General features: G+C 59.7%; 2 protein-coding genes across 13 annotated transcripts in view; one reads left to right on the top strand and one right to left on the bottom strand.

Annotated features, from left to right (window-relative positions):
• The window catches only part of PTPN23 (protein tyrosine phosphatase non-receptor type 23), a 35,123-nt gene extending 34,170 nt beyond the window's left edge, over nt 1-953 (top strand). For 2 of the 3 annotated variants that reach the window (XM_063602296.1, XM_063602297.1), the window contains one exon: nt 32-953. In XM_063602296.1, the coding sequence (XP_063458366.1) occupies nt 32-703 (672 nt within the window). In that variant the 3' untranslated portion in view covers nt 704-953. The remainder of the gene's footprint in view (nt 1-31) is intronic. The other variant, XM_034956319.3, reaches the window with a different exon arrangement.
• A 275-nt stretch (nt 954-1,228) lies between these two features.
• SCAP (SREBF chaperone) overlaps nt 1,229-12,002 on the bottom strand; it is a 64,976-nt gene continuing 54,202 nt past the window's right edge. For 5 of the 10 annotated variants that reach the window (XM_034956322.3, XM_055109813.1, XM_055109812.2 and 2 more), the window contains exons 9-23: nt 11,143-11,255; nt 9,654-9,748; nt 8,149-8,247; nt 7,772-7,990; nt 6,546-6,922; nt 5,874-6,062; nt 5,540-5,741; nt 5,353-5,468; nt 4,500-5,019; nt 4,318-4,403; nt 2,615-2,697; nt 2,344-2,510; nt 2,089-2,169; nt 1,697-1,903; nt 1,229-1,616 (exon numbers count right to left, since the gene is read on the bottom strand). In XM_034956322.3, coding sequence (XP_034812213.1) covers nt 1,371-1,616; nt 1,697-1,903; nt 2,089-2,169; nt 2,344-2,510; nt 2,615-2,697; nt 4,318-4,403; nt 4,500-5,019; nt 5,353-5,468; nt 5,540-5,741; nt 5,874-6,062; nt 6,546-6,922; nt 7,772-7,990; nt 8,149-8,247; nt 9,654-9,748; nt 11,143-11,255 — 2,800 coding nt within the window. In that variant the 3' untranslated portion in view covers nt 1,229-1,370. Of the gene's footprint in view, nt 1,617-1,696; nt 1,904-2,088; nt 2,170-2,343; nt 2,511-2,614; nt 2,698-4,317; nt 4,404-4,499; nt 5,023-5,352; nt 5,469-5,539; nt 5,742-5,873; nt 6,063-6,545; nt 6,923-7,771; nt 7,991-8,148; nt 8,248-9,653; nt 9,749-11,142; nt 11,256-12,002 lie in introns of all 10 variants that reach the window. The other 5 variants (XM_034956321.3, XM_063602298.1, XM_055109809.2 and 2 more) reach the window with 1 other exon arrangement.

Raw genomic sequence — 12,002 nt, forward strand, 5'->3', positions numbered from 1 at the left:
CCAGCTGACCTGGCCAAATGCACCTATGCAGCTGCACCTCAGGTTCTGCTATGAGGCAGTGGTGAGACACGTGGAGCAGGTCCTGCAGCGCCATGGTGTGCCTCCTCCATGCAAACCCTTGGCCAGTGCAAGCATCAGCCAGAAGGTGAGGAAGGTTCCGTGGAAGCTGCTGGGAGAGCCACAGCCTTGGGACTCCCTCTCCTCACTCACTCTGTCTTCTCAGAACCACCTTCCTCAGGACTCCCAGGACCTGGTCCTCGGTGGGGATGTGCCCATCAGCTCCATCCAGGCCACCATTGCCAAGCTCAGCATTCGGCCTCCTGGGGGGTTGGAGTCCCCGGTTGCCAGCTTGCCAGGCCCTGCAGAGCCCCCAGGCCTCCCGCCAGCCAGCCTCCCAGAGTCTACCCCAATCCCATCTTCTTCCCCGCCCCACCTTTCCTCCCCACTACCTGAGGCTCCCCAGCCTAAGGAGGAGCCGCCAGTGCCTGAAGCCCCCAGCTCGGGGCCCCCCTCCTCCTCCCTGGAATTGCTGGCCTCCTTGACCCCAGAGGCCTTCTCCCTGGACAGCTCCCTGCGGGGCAAACAGCGGATGAGCAAACATAACTTTCTGCAGGCCCATAACGGGCAAGGGCTGCGGGCCACCCGGCCCTCTGACGACCCCCTCAGCCTTCTGGATCCACTCTGGACACTCAACAAGACCTGAACAGGTTTCGCCTACCTGGTCCTTACACTACATCATCATCATCTCATGCCCACCTGCCCACACCCAGCAGAGCTTCTCAGTGGGCACAGTCTCTTACTCCCATTTCTGCTGCCTTTGGCCCTGCCTGGCCCAGCCTGCACCCCTGTGGGGTGGAGATGTACTGCAGGCTCTGGGTCAGGTTCTGCTCCTTTATGGGACCCGACATTTTTCAGCTCTTTGCTATTGAAATAATAAACCACCCTGTTCTGTGGCCCGTGTCTGAGTCTGCCCATTGCTGCCTCAGCTCCAGTAGCACTGCCAGGAACTTAACTTACTTTTAGCACCTTTTGTGGATGACAGGATGGTACTAAACTGCCACACTACCAGGACAGTTCTTTAAGGGCCCTGCAGTTCTGGCTTGCTCATCCTCCCCGTGCCACACTGTATGTATGTTTCCTCAGCAGCTCTGAGGAGGGTCCAGGCAGAGTGTGTGCACAAACAATTCCAAGAGACACAAGTAGCTCCCAAAGTGCCTGACAGATGATATGGTTTTTTAAAAAAGTTTAATATTATTACAGTCAGGAGGCAGCGGCTGGAAGATACTCGGCTCTTTCCCCCAAGTCCAGGTTCAGTGCATTGGCCCCCACACAGCACCCCAGCCTCCTGCCTGGGCAAGGAGGCCCTGCGCTCAGTCCAACTTCTCCAGCACAGAGGGCACATACACCAGGCTGAGCTCACTGCCAAAGTTGCAGACAATGGCAGCGTTGTCCAGCACCAGGATCTGGCGGGCAGGCTGGGCCTCACTGTTCTTCCCCAGGTAGACTGTCTGTAACAGGTCCCCGTAGTTTAGGTCCCAAAAGGAGACACAGCCCTGGCCGCCAGTCACCAGCAGGTTGTCTGAGATGACACCCAAGCTTGCACCACAGCCCAGGTCCTGGAGGCAAGGACATGACAAGCTCAGTCCTGAGTCCTTCCCTAAAATCCCAAGAATCCTATGATCCCCATCCCCTCTACCTGCTGAATGGAGTAGAACTTGATGCCTGTGCTGCGGTCCCAGATGCTGATGAGGTCATCCAGGCCACTGCTGATGACACAGGAGGTGGTACAGGTAAGGGAGGTGACATCCCCACGGTGAGCAAACACGTGGCTGACCCGGCTGCCAGTCAGTACATCCCACAGGCAGATGGCCCCATCTTGTCCTCCACTGGCCAGCACCATGGTCTGGGGAAACAGGCCAGGGGAGTGGGGTCACCATGGTGTAATACCTCTGTCAACAGTGGTGTCCCTGTGCCCCAGTGGGTGGGGCCCTGACTGCTTCCTGGAAGGCCCCTGGGGACCAGCTCCCAGGAGTCAGCAAACATGGGCCACAGACTCTGTACCCCCTACCCCACCTGCAGGCCGCTTACCTGGTCAATGTACACGGTTGTGATGGCCCCTGAGTGGCCCTGAAGGGTGAAGAGGCAGCACGAGTCCTCCAGACGGAACACCTGGGACAGGGATGGGCCTCAGGTTCTGGTCTCTGGGATTTTCCAAGTTATACTTTGGCTGGGAAACGCCCTCTGTTCTTCACCAGGACTCTTCCAGCCTCTCCCTGACGAATGCATCAGCCTCCCACCCCGTGCCGGGCCACTCCAGCACCCAAGAGACAAGACAATACTCACTCTCAGTGTGTGGTCTTGGCTCCCAGTCACCAAGCGCCCAGCAGCGGCTTTCAGGGCTGTGATGGGTTTTTGGTGTGCACAGGGCACTGTGTGGGTCAGGTGACAGGCCACTGTGTCGCTGCTGCTGTACACTGGAGAGGCAGGGGAACTGCCCCGCCCTGGGGTCCCTGAGGACAAAAGGCCAAGTGAAGGATCTCTGAGAAAGCAATGGGTAGACAGCCCCTGCCCGTCCCACCAAGTGTGAACACCTGCCCACCCCAGGCCCTCCGACCTCTAAACTGCAGGGGGCTGAGGGCAGTGTGGGTCTCCAAGGAGAAGAAATCAAGGGAACCGTTGAGCCGTGCAGCCACAATCCTGGAAGAGAAGAACAGCTGCCAGGGGCCTCTCCCTTAGAGCCCCAGCCCTGGGGCTGCGCATGTGGACATGAGAGTTAAGGGCCAGTTCAAGAAGGCACAGGAGGGACATGGCCAAGAGGAAAGCGCATGGTGCCAGAACAGATGCTGGAGCCAGAGGGCAACTCCAAATATTAACCACCTTGTGCCTCAGTTTCTTCATCCGTAAAATGGGGATAAGAGTACCCACCTCACAGGGTGGTCATGAGAATCAAGTGAGCTAACGTGTAAGGTGGTACCTGGTGAATATCACGTAAGTTTGTAAATTAAAAACAAGCAGAGGGCTCCATGTAGCCTGGAGCTGAAGGGAGGGCTGCTGAGGGGAAACAGGATGCAGGGTGGGCTATGTTGGGTGTTGCGGAAGCCTCCATTCTCCACATAAAAGCAGCTTCAAACCAAGCACAGCTCACATCAATTCCTTTTTCCATAAAGAAACAAGGATTTTCTTTGCTCTCCAAAATTCCTAGGTACAGTCTGACAGGCAGGGATGGGTATATTTGCCCAGTAACCCCAAAGCCTCAAAGCAGATGGGGTTCAAAATCTTACTGCAGGGAAAAGCAATGCACGTCTGCCTACAACCTCTGCCCATGAATTTGAAGGGCCTACACCAGAGCTGGGGAAGCCAGTTTTATGATTGGAAGTGGGTGGACAAGGAGAGACCACAGTCACCAGGAACCCTGATGGTCAGGTTGAGACATCGGGGCTTTCCTTAAAGCTAAAACAAGCAGCAAAGGAGAATTTCCAAGAAGCATGGAGAGGCCTGGTGAAATTGGCCAGGCTGGAGGGGAGGATGTCAGCCAAAGCCCATGCAGAACCTGTGGTGACAGGAATGACGGCAGCAGCCCACTGGCAGAAATCAGTATCACTAAGGGCAAGGGACGCCCCCTCCCCAAGGAAAAAGACTCCAGCTCTAGGTCAGATGGTGCTGCCACCAACAGTCAAGGAGCCTTGGAGGAGGAGCCAGTGTGGGACAGGCAGGCGAAGGCGTCCGGCAGAAGGCACCTGGCCACTGGGTGGAGACCCAGGTTCACCAGCTTGGAGGTGGGGCCAGAACCCAGGTGGCTGAGACTCCCCAAGGAGTGTGCATGCAGACGGAGTACTGGGGACGCCCACAGCCAACAGGCTTGCTGAGGAGGCCAAGCACGACAGAGGCAGGGAGAGCAGAGAACAGCTGCCAGCGGCCAAGGAGAAGAGAGGGTTCTGCAAGTGCACTCTGTAACTAAAAATGCAACCAAGATACCCCAAAGGCTCAATATTGACAAGCTAATCAGAGAAACTGGCTTCATTGAGAAGGGCGAGAAAGGATAGGAGTGTATCACTCCCCACTGTCACTGCTTAAGGCCCTGGGAGGTCACCATGTGCCATGCCCTATTCCAAGCACGTCACACCCCTAACGCTTTTAATTGTTACCTTCCCATCCAAGTGGACTGCCCTCTGCTCACAGGTGTGGAGCTGGGCACCAAGAAGGTCAATCGAATCATACAGTACGGCAGTGGAAAAGAACCAGAACTCAAGACTCAAGAGAGTATGGCCTAGCCAACAAAGGCTGGGGACATCTGGGGCTGAGGCAGGCCACGCTCACCTTTTGTCCAAGAACACCAGAGCGGTAATGCCTGAGGAGACCTCCTCGCTGCTGCAGCACAGCACCCCTTCAATGGCGTCCCACACCTACGAGTCCAGAGGCTGTGAGCACCTGCCAGCCAGAAAAGCCCACAATCCCCGGGGCGGACAGCCACTCTGCCCACCTTTAGCCCCTCTGCCCACCTCCAGCCGGCCGCTGCTCCGCCCCACCACGATGAGGTTGCCCTGCAGCTCCAAGCTCCAGATGGAACCCTCCGCACTGGGGGCCCAGGCGAGGGAAGGGGAGCCTTTCTCAGGGGAGCCACCCTCGTCCTCAGGGGCCTGGGACAGCACCGGCCCAGGCGAGGGTGGGCGCAGGGCTGGTGTGCAGACGGCCGCCAGCCCCTCCTCCTGGTACACCCGCTGCACCAGGCGGCTGAAGTCATAGCCTGGGGAGTCCCGAGCACGGCCACAGACCGCCCGGTGCCGGGGCTCGGGCTGAGTGGGCTGTGAGGACCGAGGCTGCGCTGAAAAGTTGGTGTCAATTAAGCAGGTGAGGTCAGGCTGGTCCCCGAAGAGGGAAGGCGGCGGAGGGCCCCGGGGGCGGTGTCTCAGGGGAGGGCTGTCCCCAGGCTCCTCTGGGCCAGCCTTCCCACCATCTGAAAGTCGTTCCCAGCTCTCCTGAGCCTCAAGCCCGCTGCCCACGCCACTGTCCCGGCGCTGCCTGCTGGGGGCCAGGAGGGCGGAGTGAGAGGGGGCACGGGGGAGGGGGGTGAGAGGGGGTGCGGGGGAGGGGGGTGAGAGGGGGCGGGGGAGAAGTGAGAGGGGGCGTGGGAGTGAGAAGGGGCAAGGGAAAAAGGGGTGGGGGGAGAGGGTGGTGCGGGGTGGGGAGAGGGGGGTACGGGGTGGTGGGAGGGGGTGCGGGGGTGGGGGGAGAGGGGGCCTGGAGGGGTTGGGGGATACCTCGGAGGAAGAAAGGAGGGGAGATACGTGGCGGCGGGGGGTGGGGTGAGGGGGGTTGGGGGGGCACAAAGGAGGAAAGGGCAGCCGCACCTACCCTGGGCGCGGAATGCGCGTTAGGCAATCCCCGGTCTGCGCGTCCCACACGCAGACGTGGCCTGCCAGGCAGCAGCTCACCAGCAGCATGCCGTCGCTGGCCAGGCACTCGATGTCCTGCAGAAGCCCGGTGTTGGTATGGGCCAGGCCCCGGCCCTCCCCTACCCGGCCACTGTGCCCCTGCTCACCATGAGGTGGCCGCGCAGCACAAGCGGCACGATCTCCGTCTCGGGTGGCGCATAGCCGTAGTCGTCGCAGGGCAGCTCCCCGCGCCTCCGCCGCCCGGGCCCACCACCCGGCTGCCCGTAGTTGCGCGGGCACAGCACGCGGTAGAGGCAGAGCAGCAGCAGCACCAGGACGATGCCGGCGGCCAGGCCCAGCGCCGCCACCCTGCACGGGAGGGCGGACTGCTGTGAGACACACCTCACAGCCTGTCCCCTCCCCTCCTCCCTCTCCCCTACTCTTGCCCACCCGTCCCCCTCCCCGCACTCTATCCCACCCCACCCCACCCAGCAGCCTTACTTGTACAGCGTGACGTCTCCATGGGCCTGCACCCCACCTGGGCCCTTGGGTCCTGCTTCCCAGTGCCCAGCAGGTATGGGCCCCGGTGGGGGCCAGGCACTGCGGCCGTCCTGAGGGTGCCGGCCCTCCAGAGCCTCCCTCGGGTTCAGGCGGAGCGTGACTGGGATGACGGGCAGCAGGCTGATGTACCTGGATCCGGACAGTGGGCAGCCTCAGCGGGGGGCCTCCCAGGGCTTCCTCCTGCTGTGCTCGCCAGCCAGTCCTCTCCCTCCTCCCCAGGCAGGCCTCAGCTCCACCGGCCAGACTCTCCCAGCATGGGGGTTGGGGACAGAGGTAGGTCCCTCCCCAGCCCAGCTTAGCAGCCAACTTGCTGTCCCAGATACCAGCACCCAAACAGCCCTGGTGGCCGTGTGGGGTATCTCCCTCCCCACTCCTGGCACAGGTGGGTGGGTCTCATTCTGGTGAGGGCTGGCAGCCACCAGTGACTCCTCAGAGCAACCTGGGACTCCTCTCTTGGGTTATGGCTGCCTAAACCACCAGTTCCCACCTCACAACCTTATGAACTGTTTTAATTATTTGCATAATTCAAACCTGTGGGCCTCCTGCATTGGGGAAAGGGGATGGTGAGTTGACACCATCGAGTGAGGTGGCACCTGGCACGGCCCAGCTCACCTCTTGGCCAGTGTGATGTTGTAATAGCTGAAGAGCGTCGGCCAGTGGCGAAAGGACAATTTCCTCCAAAGTTCCTCATCCTCAGGCCCCCAGGTTACCTCTGGGACTGGGCTGTCATGGACAACCTCTGCTGGACCTCCACGCTCAGGTGACTCGCCTGGCGACGTCTGGTTCTCAGGTAGCTTAGGGGCATCAGGTGGGAAGATGGAGAAGGCAGGGTCCGGGTGGCTGGCGGGCAGCATGCCACTAGGCACGGGCATGGGAGCCAGGGCTCCCTCACCCAGTGGGCTCTGTTCCGTCACCTGGGCAGCGAGGTAGTTGCGCAGCCCTGCTGGGTCTGTGTATACCAGGATGCCAATCCAGACAACGGTGCCAGCCTGCAGTGGGGCAGGGGGTACTCAGTGGGAGGAATGGGCCCCAACCCCCAGCAGCTTCAGCCCTCATGCTGAGAGGAAGCAGCACAGGGACCTCAGGCCTGGGGATGGAGAGAGGACACAGGCCCCACTGCGTCCTTTTCTCCTGCCTCTCCAAGTCCTCCTGCTAACACCTGCCAACACTTGCTGCTGGAGGGGCCTGCTTGCCTTTCCACAGTTAGAGGCTGAGTTTCTTGGCCTGGAAATACACTGAAGCACCCTGAGGTTTGACACAGAATGTCCCCACCCCTAAGCTCCACCTCAGCTGGAGCCAGAAAGCTGCTACCATTCCTACGGTCAGAGGGCCAGCTACCTGACCTGCTCCAGAGTCCCCCAGAGGTCCGAGTCCCAGGGGGCCTCAGCTTTCCTCCCATCTCAGTTCAGCTCCCTGGAAGAGGCACTGCTGCCCCAAGGCCAGCCCAGCCCGGCTGGTGAATGATTTTGCCCAGCACTTTCCAGTGTCTGCACACCATGCAGCGGCCGATGAACCCGACCCAGGGCAATGTGGTGGCCACAAGTGGGTCCATCCCAGAGCACTCAACTAACAGGCTCCTGTCCTGGGCCACTCTGGGGAGAGGATGGCTCCTGTACCTGAGAACCCTGGAGCTGCTTCTCCCACAGGCTTATCTCCTCAGAAGCCACTAGGGTCTGGGCAGGGAGGACACAACGGGCAACTCCCCAGAGCCAGGCTTCCAGGGGCCACCAGGGCCTGAGGAATACCGCTTGCCACTCTAAGGCCAAGTGCAGCACCACAAGGGGCCTGGAGCACCGGCCCTCCAGAAGAGGGCAGGGCAGGGCAGGGGTGGCAGGTACCATGATGAGGCGCTGTGCCAGGCGGGTGCGGGCCAGGAAGTAGACAACACGCAGCCTCTTGGGGAGCCGCAGGTTTCGGAAGGAAGACGGCTGCAACGTGATGGTGTGGGGTGTGGACGGCCGCACAGCCAGCTGCCGCTCGTAGCGCGTTGGCTGCCCCACTGGCTTGGCTGAGGGCAGGCAGGCCTCAGGGGGCAGTCGCTTGTTCAGGTCTGCTAGCTGTTGGGGGCACAGTGGTCAGGGCCTGAGTCCACCGTCCAGAGGCTGCCCGCACAGGACCGCTGTCCTGCCCGAGGTCTACACCCTTCTCACCCAGGACTCCCTCAGTACAGCCAGGGCTGAGGAGGCGGGCAGGGCAGGGCTCAGCCCACTCCTACCTCCATCCGGCGAATGTCAATGGACAGGACAGTGGTGAAAAACAGCATCTGAAGGAAGAAGTCAGACACCAGCCCCACGACGGCAAAGAGACAGAACTCCTGGAATCAGAGCACATGGGGGTGGGGGGGTGCCGTGACCTCACTGTCCCAGCCCAAGAGGAGCAGTGCCCGGACTGCAGCCACCTCATAACCGGCAGGGCAGCAGCAGGCAGGGCACAGCAGAGATGAGAGATGCTGGTTGGTCCTCAGTTCACATACCAGCAGCAGCTCACCCCGTCTCCACCAGGGGGCAGCAGAAACCCTCACACTTTCTTCAGAAAGGGCTGAAAGGGAAGGGGAAGTACCTTCCCTGAATCTTGCGGTCCCTCTAGAGAGGACTGAAGGTCTGATCCAACCCGGAAACCTCTAAGCCCCACCAGCCTGCTCCCCAAAAAGTCCTTCCCCACTGAGCCCCCGCCCTGCTCATGCATCACCAACCCAGCTAGAGCCCAGGCCTGATTCAGGGGCTCTCAGAAAGGTTCCCAGCCAGCAACTGCCCCGGAACAATGAAGAGAGAGAGAGAGGAATTCTCTAAAACTGAAAAAGGGTGAGCTCTCTGCTCCCCAAGCTGTCAGCAGACAAAATTTTCTGAGATGTCGGTGTTGAGACCTCTAGCACATCACCACAGTGCTACTCCGATCTGGGGTAAGACCATGGAGTGCAGATAGTGGCACAGTGGTTGTCTCAGCTCTAACGTCCCAAGACTGTACCCTATCCTGCAGATACTACTGTTTTTCCAGGAGAAGCAGCCCACAGCCCATCTGTTCTCTGCTCACCCCCATCCCTCAGCTGGCCTGCCAGCCCTGGGGGAAAGACGGGGGAGAAAAGATGGCATCCTCCCCTTCCTGCAACTCCTTCTGGAATCGCTGGCATCAGTCTGGGGTTCCAGCTCAGTGCAGGGCCACCTCCACCTCTGCTCACAGCCCACAGCTGAGTGAGGGCACTTTGCCAAGAGCAGGGTCACTCTGGGCAATGGGTGGTGGCCCTCCCACTGGTCAGGCCAGGCAAGGCCATGCGTCTGGCGACTGCGGCACAGGCCAGGGCCAAGGGAGGAGACCGGAGGAAGGGTCTAGGAACCCCACGGTGCTTCTCCCTCAAAAATGGGAAACAGGTGTGACGAACTGCACAGCCAGTCCCCAGCTCCTGCCATGCCCTTGCAGCCTCCTCCTGCCACTTGGCTGAAGGGGAAGCAGGCAGGGAGGGGTAGGAAGACAGGGTCAAGGGCAGAGTCTGCCTGGCTAGGTGCTCAATCTGGGAACCCAGCCAGGGTTTGCTGAGCACTTCTGTGCCAGGCATGCCAGGGGCCATCTGTGTGCTGTAGTGATCTGCTTGCCAGGCAAAGAGGTCCCACCTCAGAAGCAAGGATGCCTGTGCTGAAGAGGGGAGCACCCTGCCCATGGCTGCACAGCTGGGGAGCACAGCAGTTGCTTCCATGCTCATCCAGGTGGCAGGCCTTGGGGCCTTACCTGGATGGCGGGCACTAGGGTGAAGTAGCCGATGAGGATGATGCCCAGCTCCGTGGCCATGTTCTTCATGATGGACCAGCTCTCGCTGCTTAGGCCTGCAGTGGGCAGCAACAGGGCACAGGGCAACACGTGGCCACTCTGCGACATGACTCACACAACCTCATGGGCCTCGGAGTGGCAGAGGCATGGCGAGGCCCCCCAGCCCTTTGAAGGAGCCATTCCACCAAAGCACCCCAACCCTCAGGGTCCTGCTAATGCCCAGACTTTAAGGGGCCATCACCACCACACAGCTGCTACGGGGAACGGGTGTTCACAGCCTGGAGGGTGCAGAGGAGAGCTATAATCATCAAAAGAGGGAAGAAGCAGAGTGTGGAGATGAGAAAATCCACAAGGAAAGCCAAGTGCCACCCACAACAACCACATCCAACCTCCGCATGTGGTTCTTGTCTGGTCTGCACGGGCCAGCATGACAGTGTGCCCATCAACCACATGGCAGAAGCACTCGGCGGGTAGAGGACCTGGCTGCGTTCCTCCTCAAGCCCCTTCCTGTGGTGAGCCCTGATCCCACGCTATCACACTGTCGCATGTCTAAGGCTCTGTGCTCTTACTGGGTAAGGACAATTTCGCCCCATCTCTTCCTAACTCCATATCCAGCACAGGGCCTGGCTTATCACAGAGGCTCACAGAGGTCTGGATGAATGGACGGCTGCCTACAGCCCCATTCCTCACAGACATGGGTGATGACAAAGAAGAGGCTCAAGTGACCAGGCCTCCAAGGCCAGGCTCTCCCTTTTCTCATTTTCCCTAGAACCCCAGATCCCCAGCTTCTACCAGCAGGGCCAGAGAGAGCTTTTCTGCAGCCGTGAAGGCAGCGTCTCTGAAATGGCCAGCCCCCGGGGCTTGGGCCTAGTGTGCTGGAGTGAGGCAGTAAGAGAAAATACTAGGCGCTAAACTCCCCAGACAGAAAGCCACCACCAAACACAAGCCCCACCCACACTGAAGTGCAGTGGTGTGATCACGGCTCACTGCAGCTTTGACCTCCCAGGCTCAAGCAATCCTCCCGCCTCAGCCTCTTGAGTAGGTGGGACCACAGGTGCATGCCAATATGCCCTGCTAATTTTTCTATCTTTTGTAGACATGGGGTTTCACCATGTTGCCCAGGCTGGTCTTGAACTCCTGGGCTCAAGTGATCCACCTGCCTCAGCCTCCCAAAGTGCTGGGATTACAGGTGTGAGCCATGGCACCCAGCCTGGTTTACTTTCTTACTGACACATGAACCAGGACGAAGTACAGTCCAATGGCCCCATGGCTCCCCAGGGCACACACTCAAGAGCTGCCAGGGCCCAGTGGCCCACTGCATATTATGCCGGAGGCAAGAGCAAGGGACATTTCAAGGGCTCTGTTTGCTCACAGAGCGTTAACAGCAAGAGGAACAGGCCCCATTCCAGCCCCTCCTGCAGCCCTCTGCCCAACTCTCCCACTGCGTTACCTTGGGCGATCCGCAGCTTCACCTCCAGGTCTACCGGGGTTGAGACCACAGACTTGGTGAGCACCAACACATTCTCTAACCCAATAACCACCACAAGGTAGGGGAAAATCTCGCTGGGGACAGAGAAGGAGAAGGTGAGGACAGTGTTGTGGTGGTTCCCAACAGACTGGGGCCCTCGGGAAGGCTGTGGGGTTTCCAGCCTGTCATGGGGGCTGCTGAGTGACTCCCACAGGTGCTGGGCAGAAACCCTCCCTTGTCCACCTCACCCAACAAGACCTGCATCTACACAGCACTCAGCTTTCAGGCAGGCTCCAGAGCCTTGCAGAGGGGCCAGCAGCCATCCTGTCTCTAGCCATCCAGCACAGGAGGGCTAGAAGAGACCCCTCAGGGAGAGCTGTGCAGCGCCACTGCTAGACCACACTTCTGCTGGCCCTTCCCAGGAGAAGACTGCTGGCTAAAGACAATGACTGCTGCCAAGACCCACACCAGTAACTCTGGGTGGACCCATCACAGCTAAATGCAAGGAGATGAAACTACCCTGAAGGCCCACTCACCTTTGTTGAGAAGCTGTGTGTGGAGAAGAACGACTGTTCCTACAGAAAGCTCTACCAGCTATCTGAGCCCACCGTCCCACACTCCCCGCAGCAAACCCTAAGAAAGTCTATGTGCGAGGAACGCCAGCCAAGTTATACCTTGCAGGACCTCTGCTTTGGAGCCGAAGGAAGGGAGGGCCCTGTGGAGGGTACGGCAGATGGTATGGGGGAGGGTGGTGTTTAACACTGTCAGGCTCAGGAAAGGGAGCAGGTATCTAAGAGCAACGAAACTACCAGAAACAAAATACGACGTCGCTTTTCATACGA

The sequence above is a fragment of the Pan paniscus genome, chromosome 2, assembly GCF_029289425.2.
Source record: "Pan paniscus chromosome 2, NHGRI_mPanPan1-v2.0_pri, whole genome shotgun sequence".
In the NCBI taxonomy this organism is placed as follows: domain Eukaryota; kingdom Metazoa; phylum Chordata; class Mammalia; order Primates; family Hominidae; genus Pan; species Pan paniscus.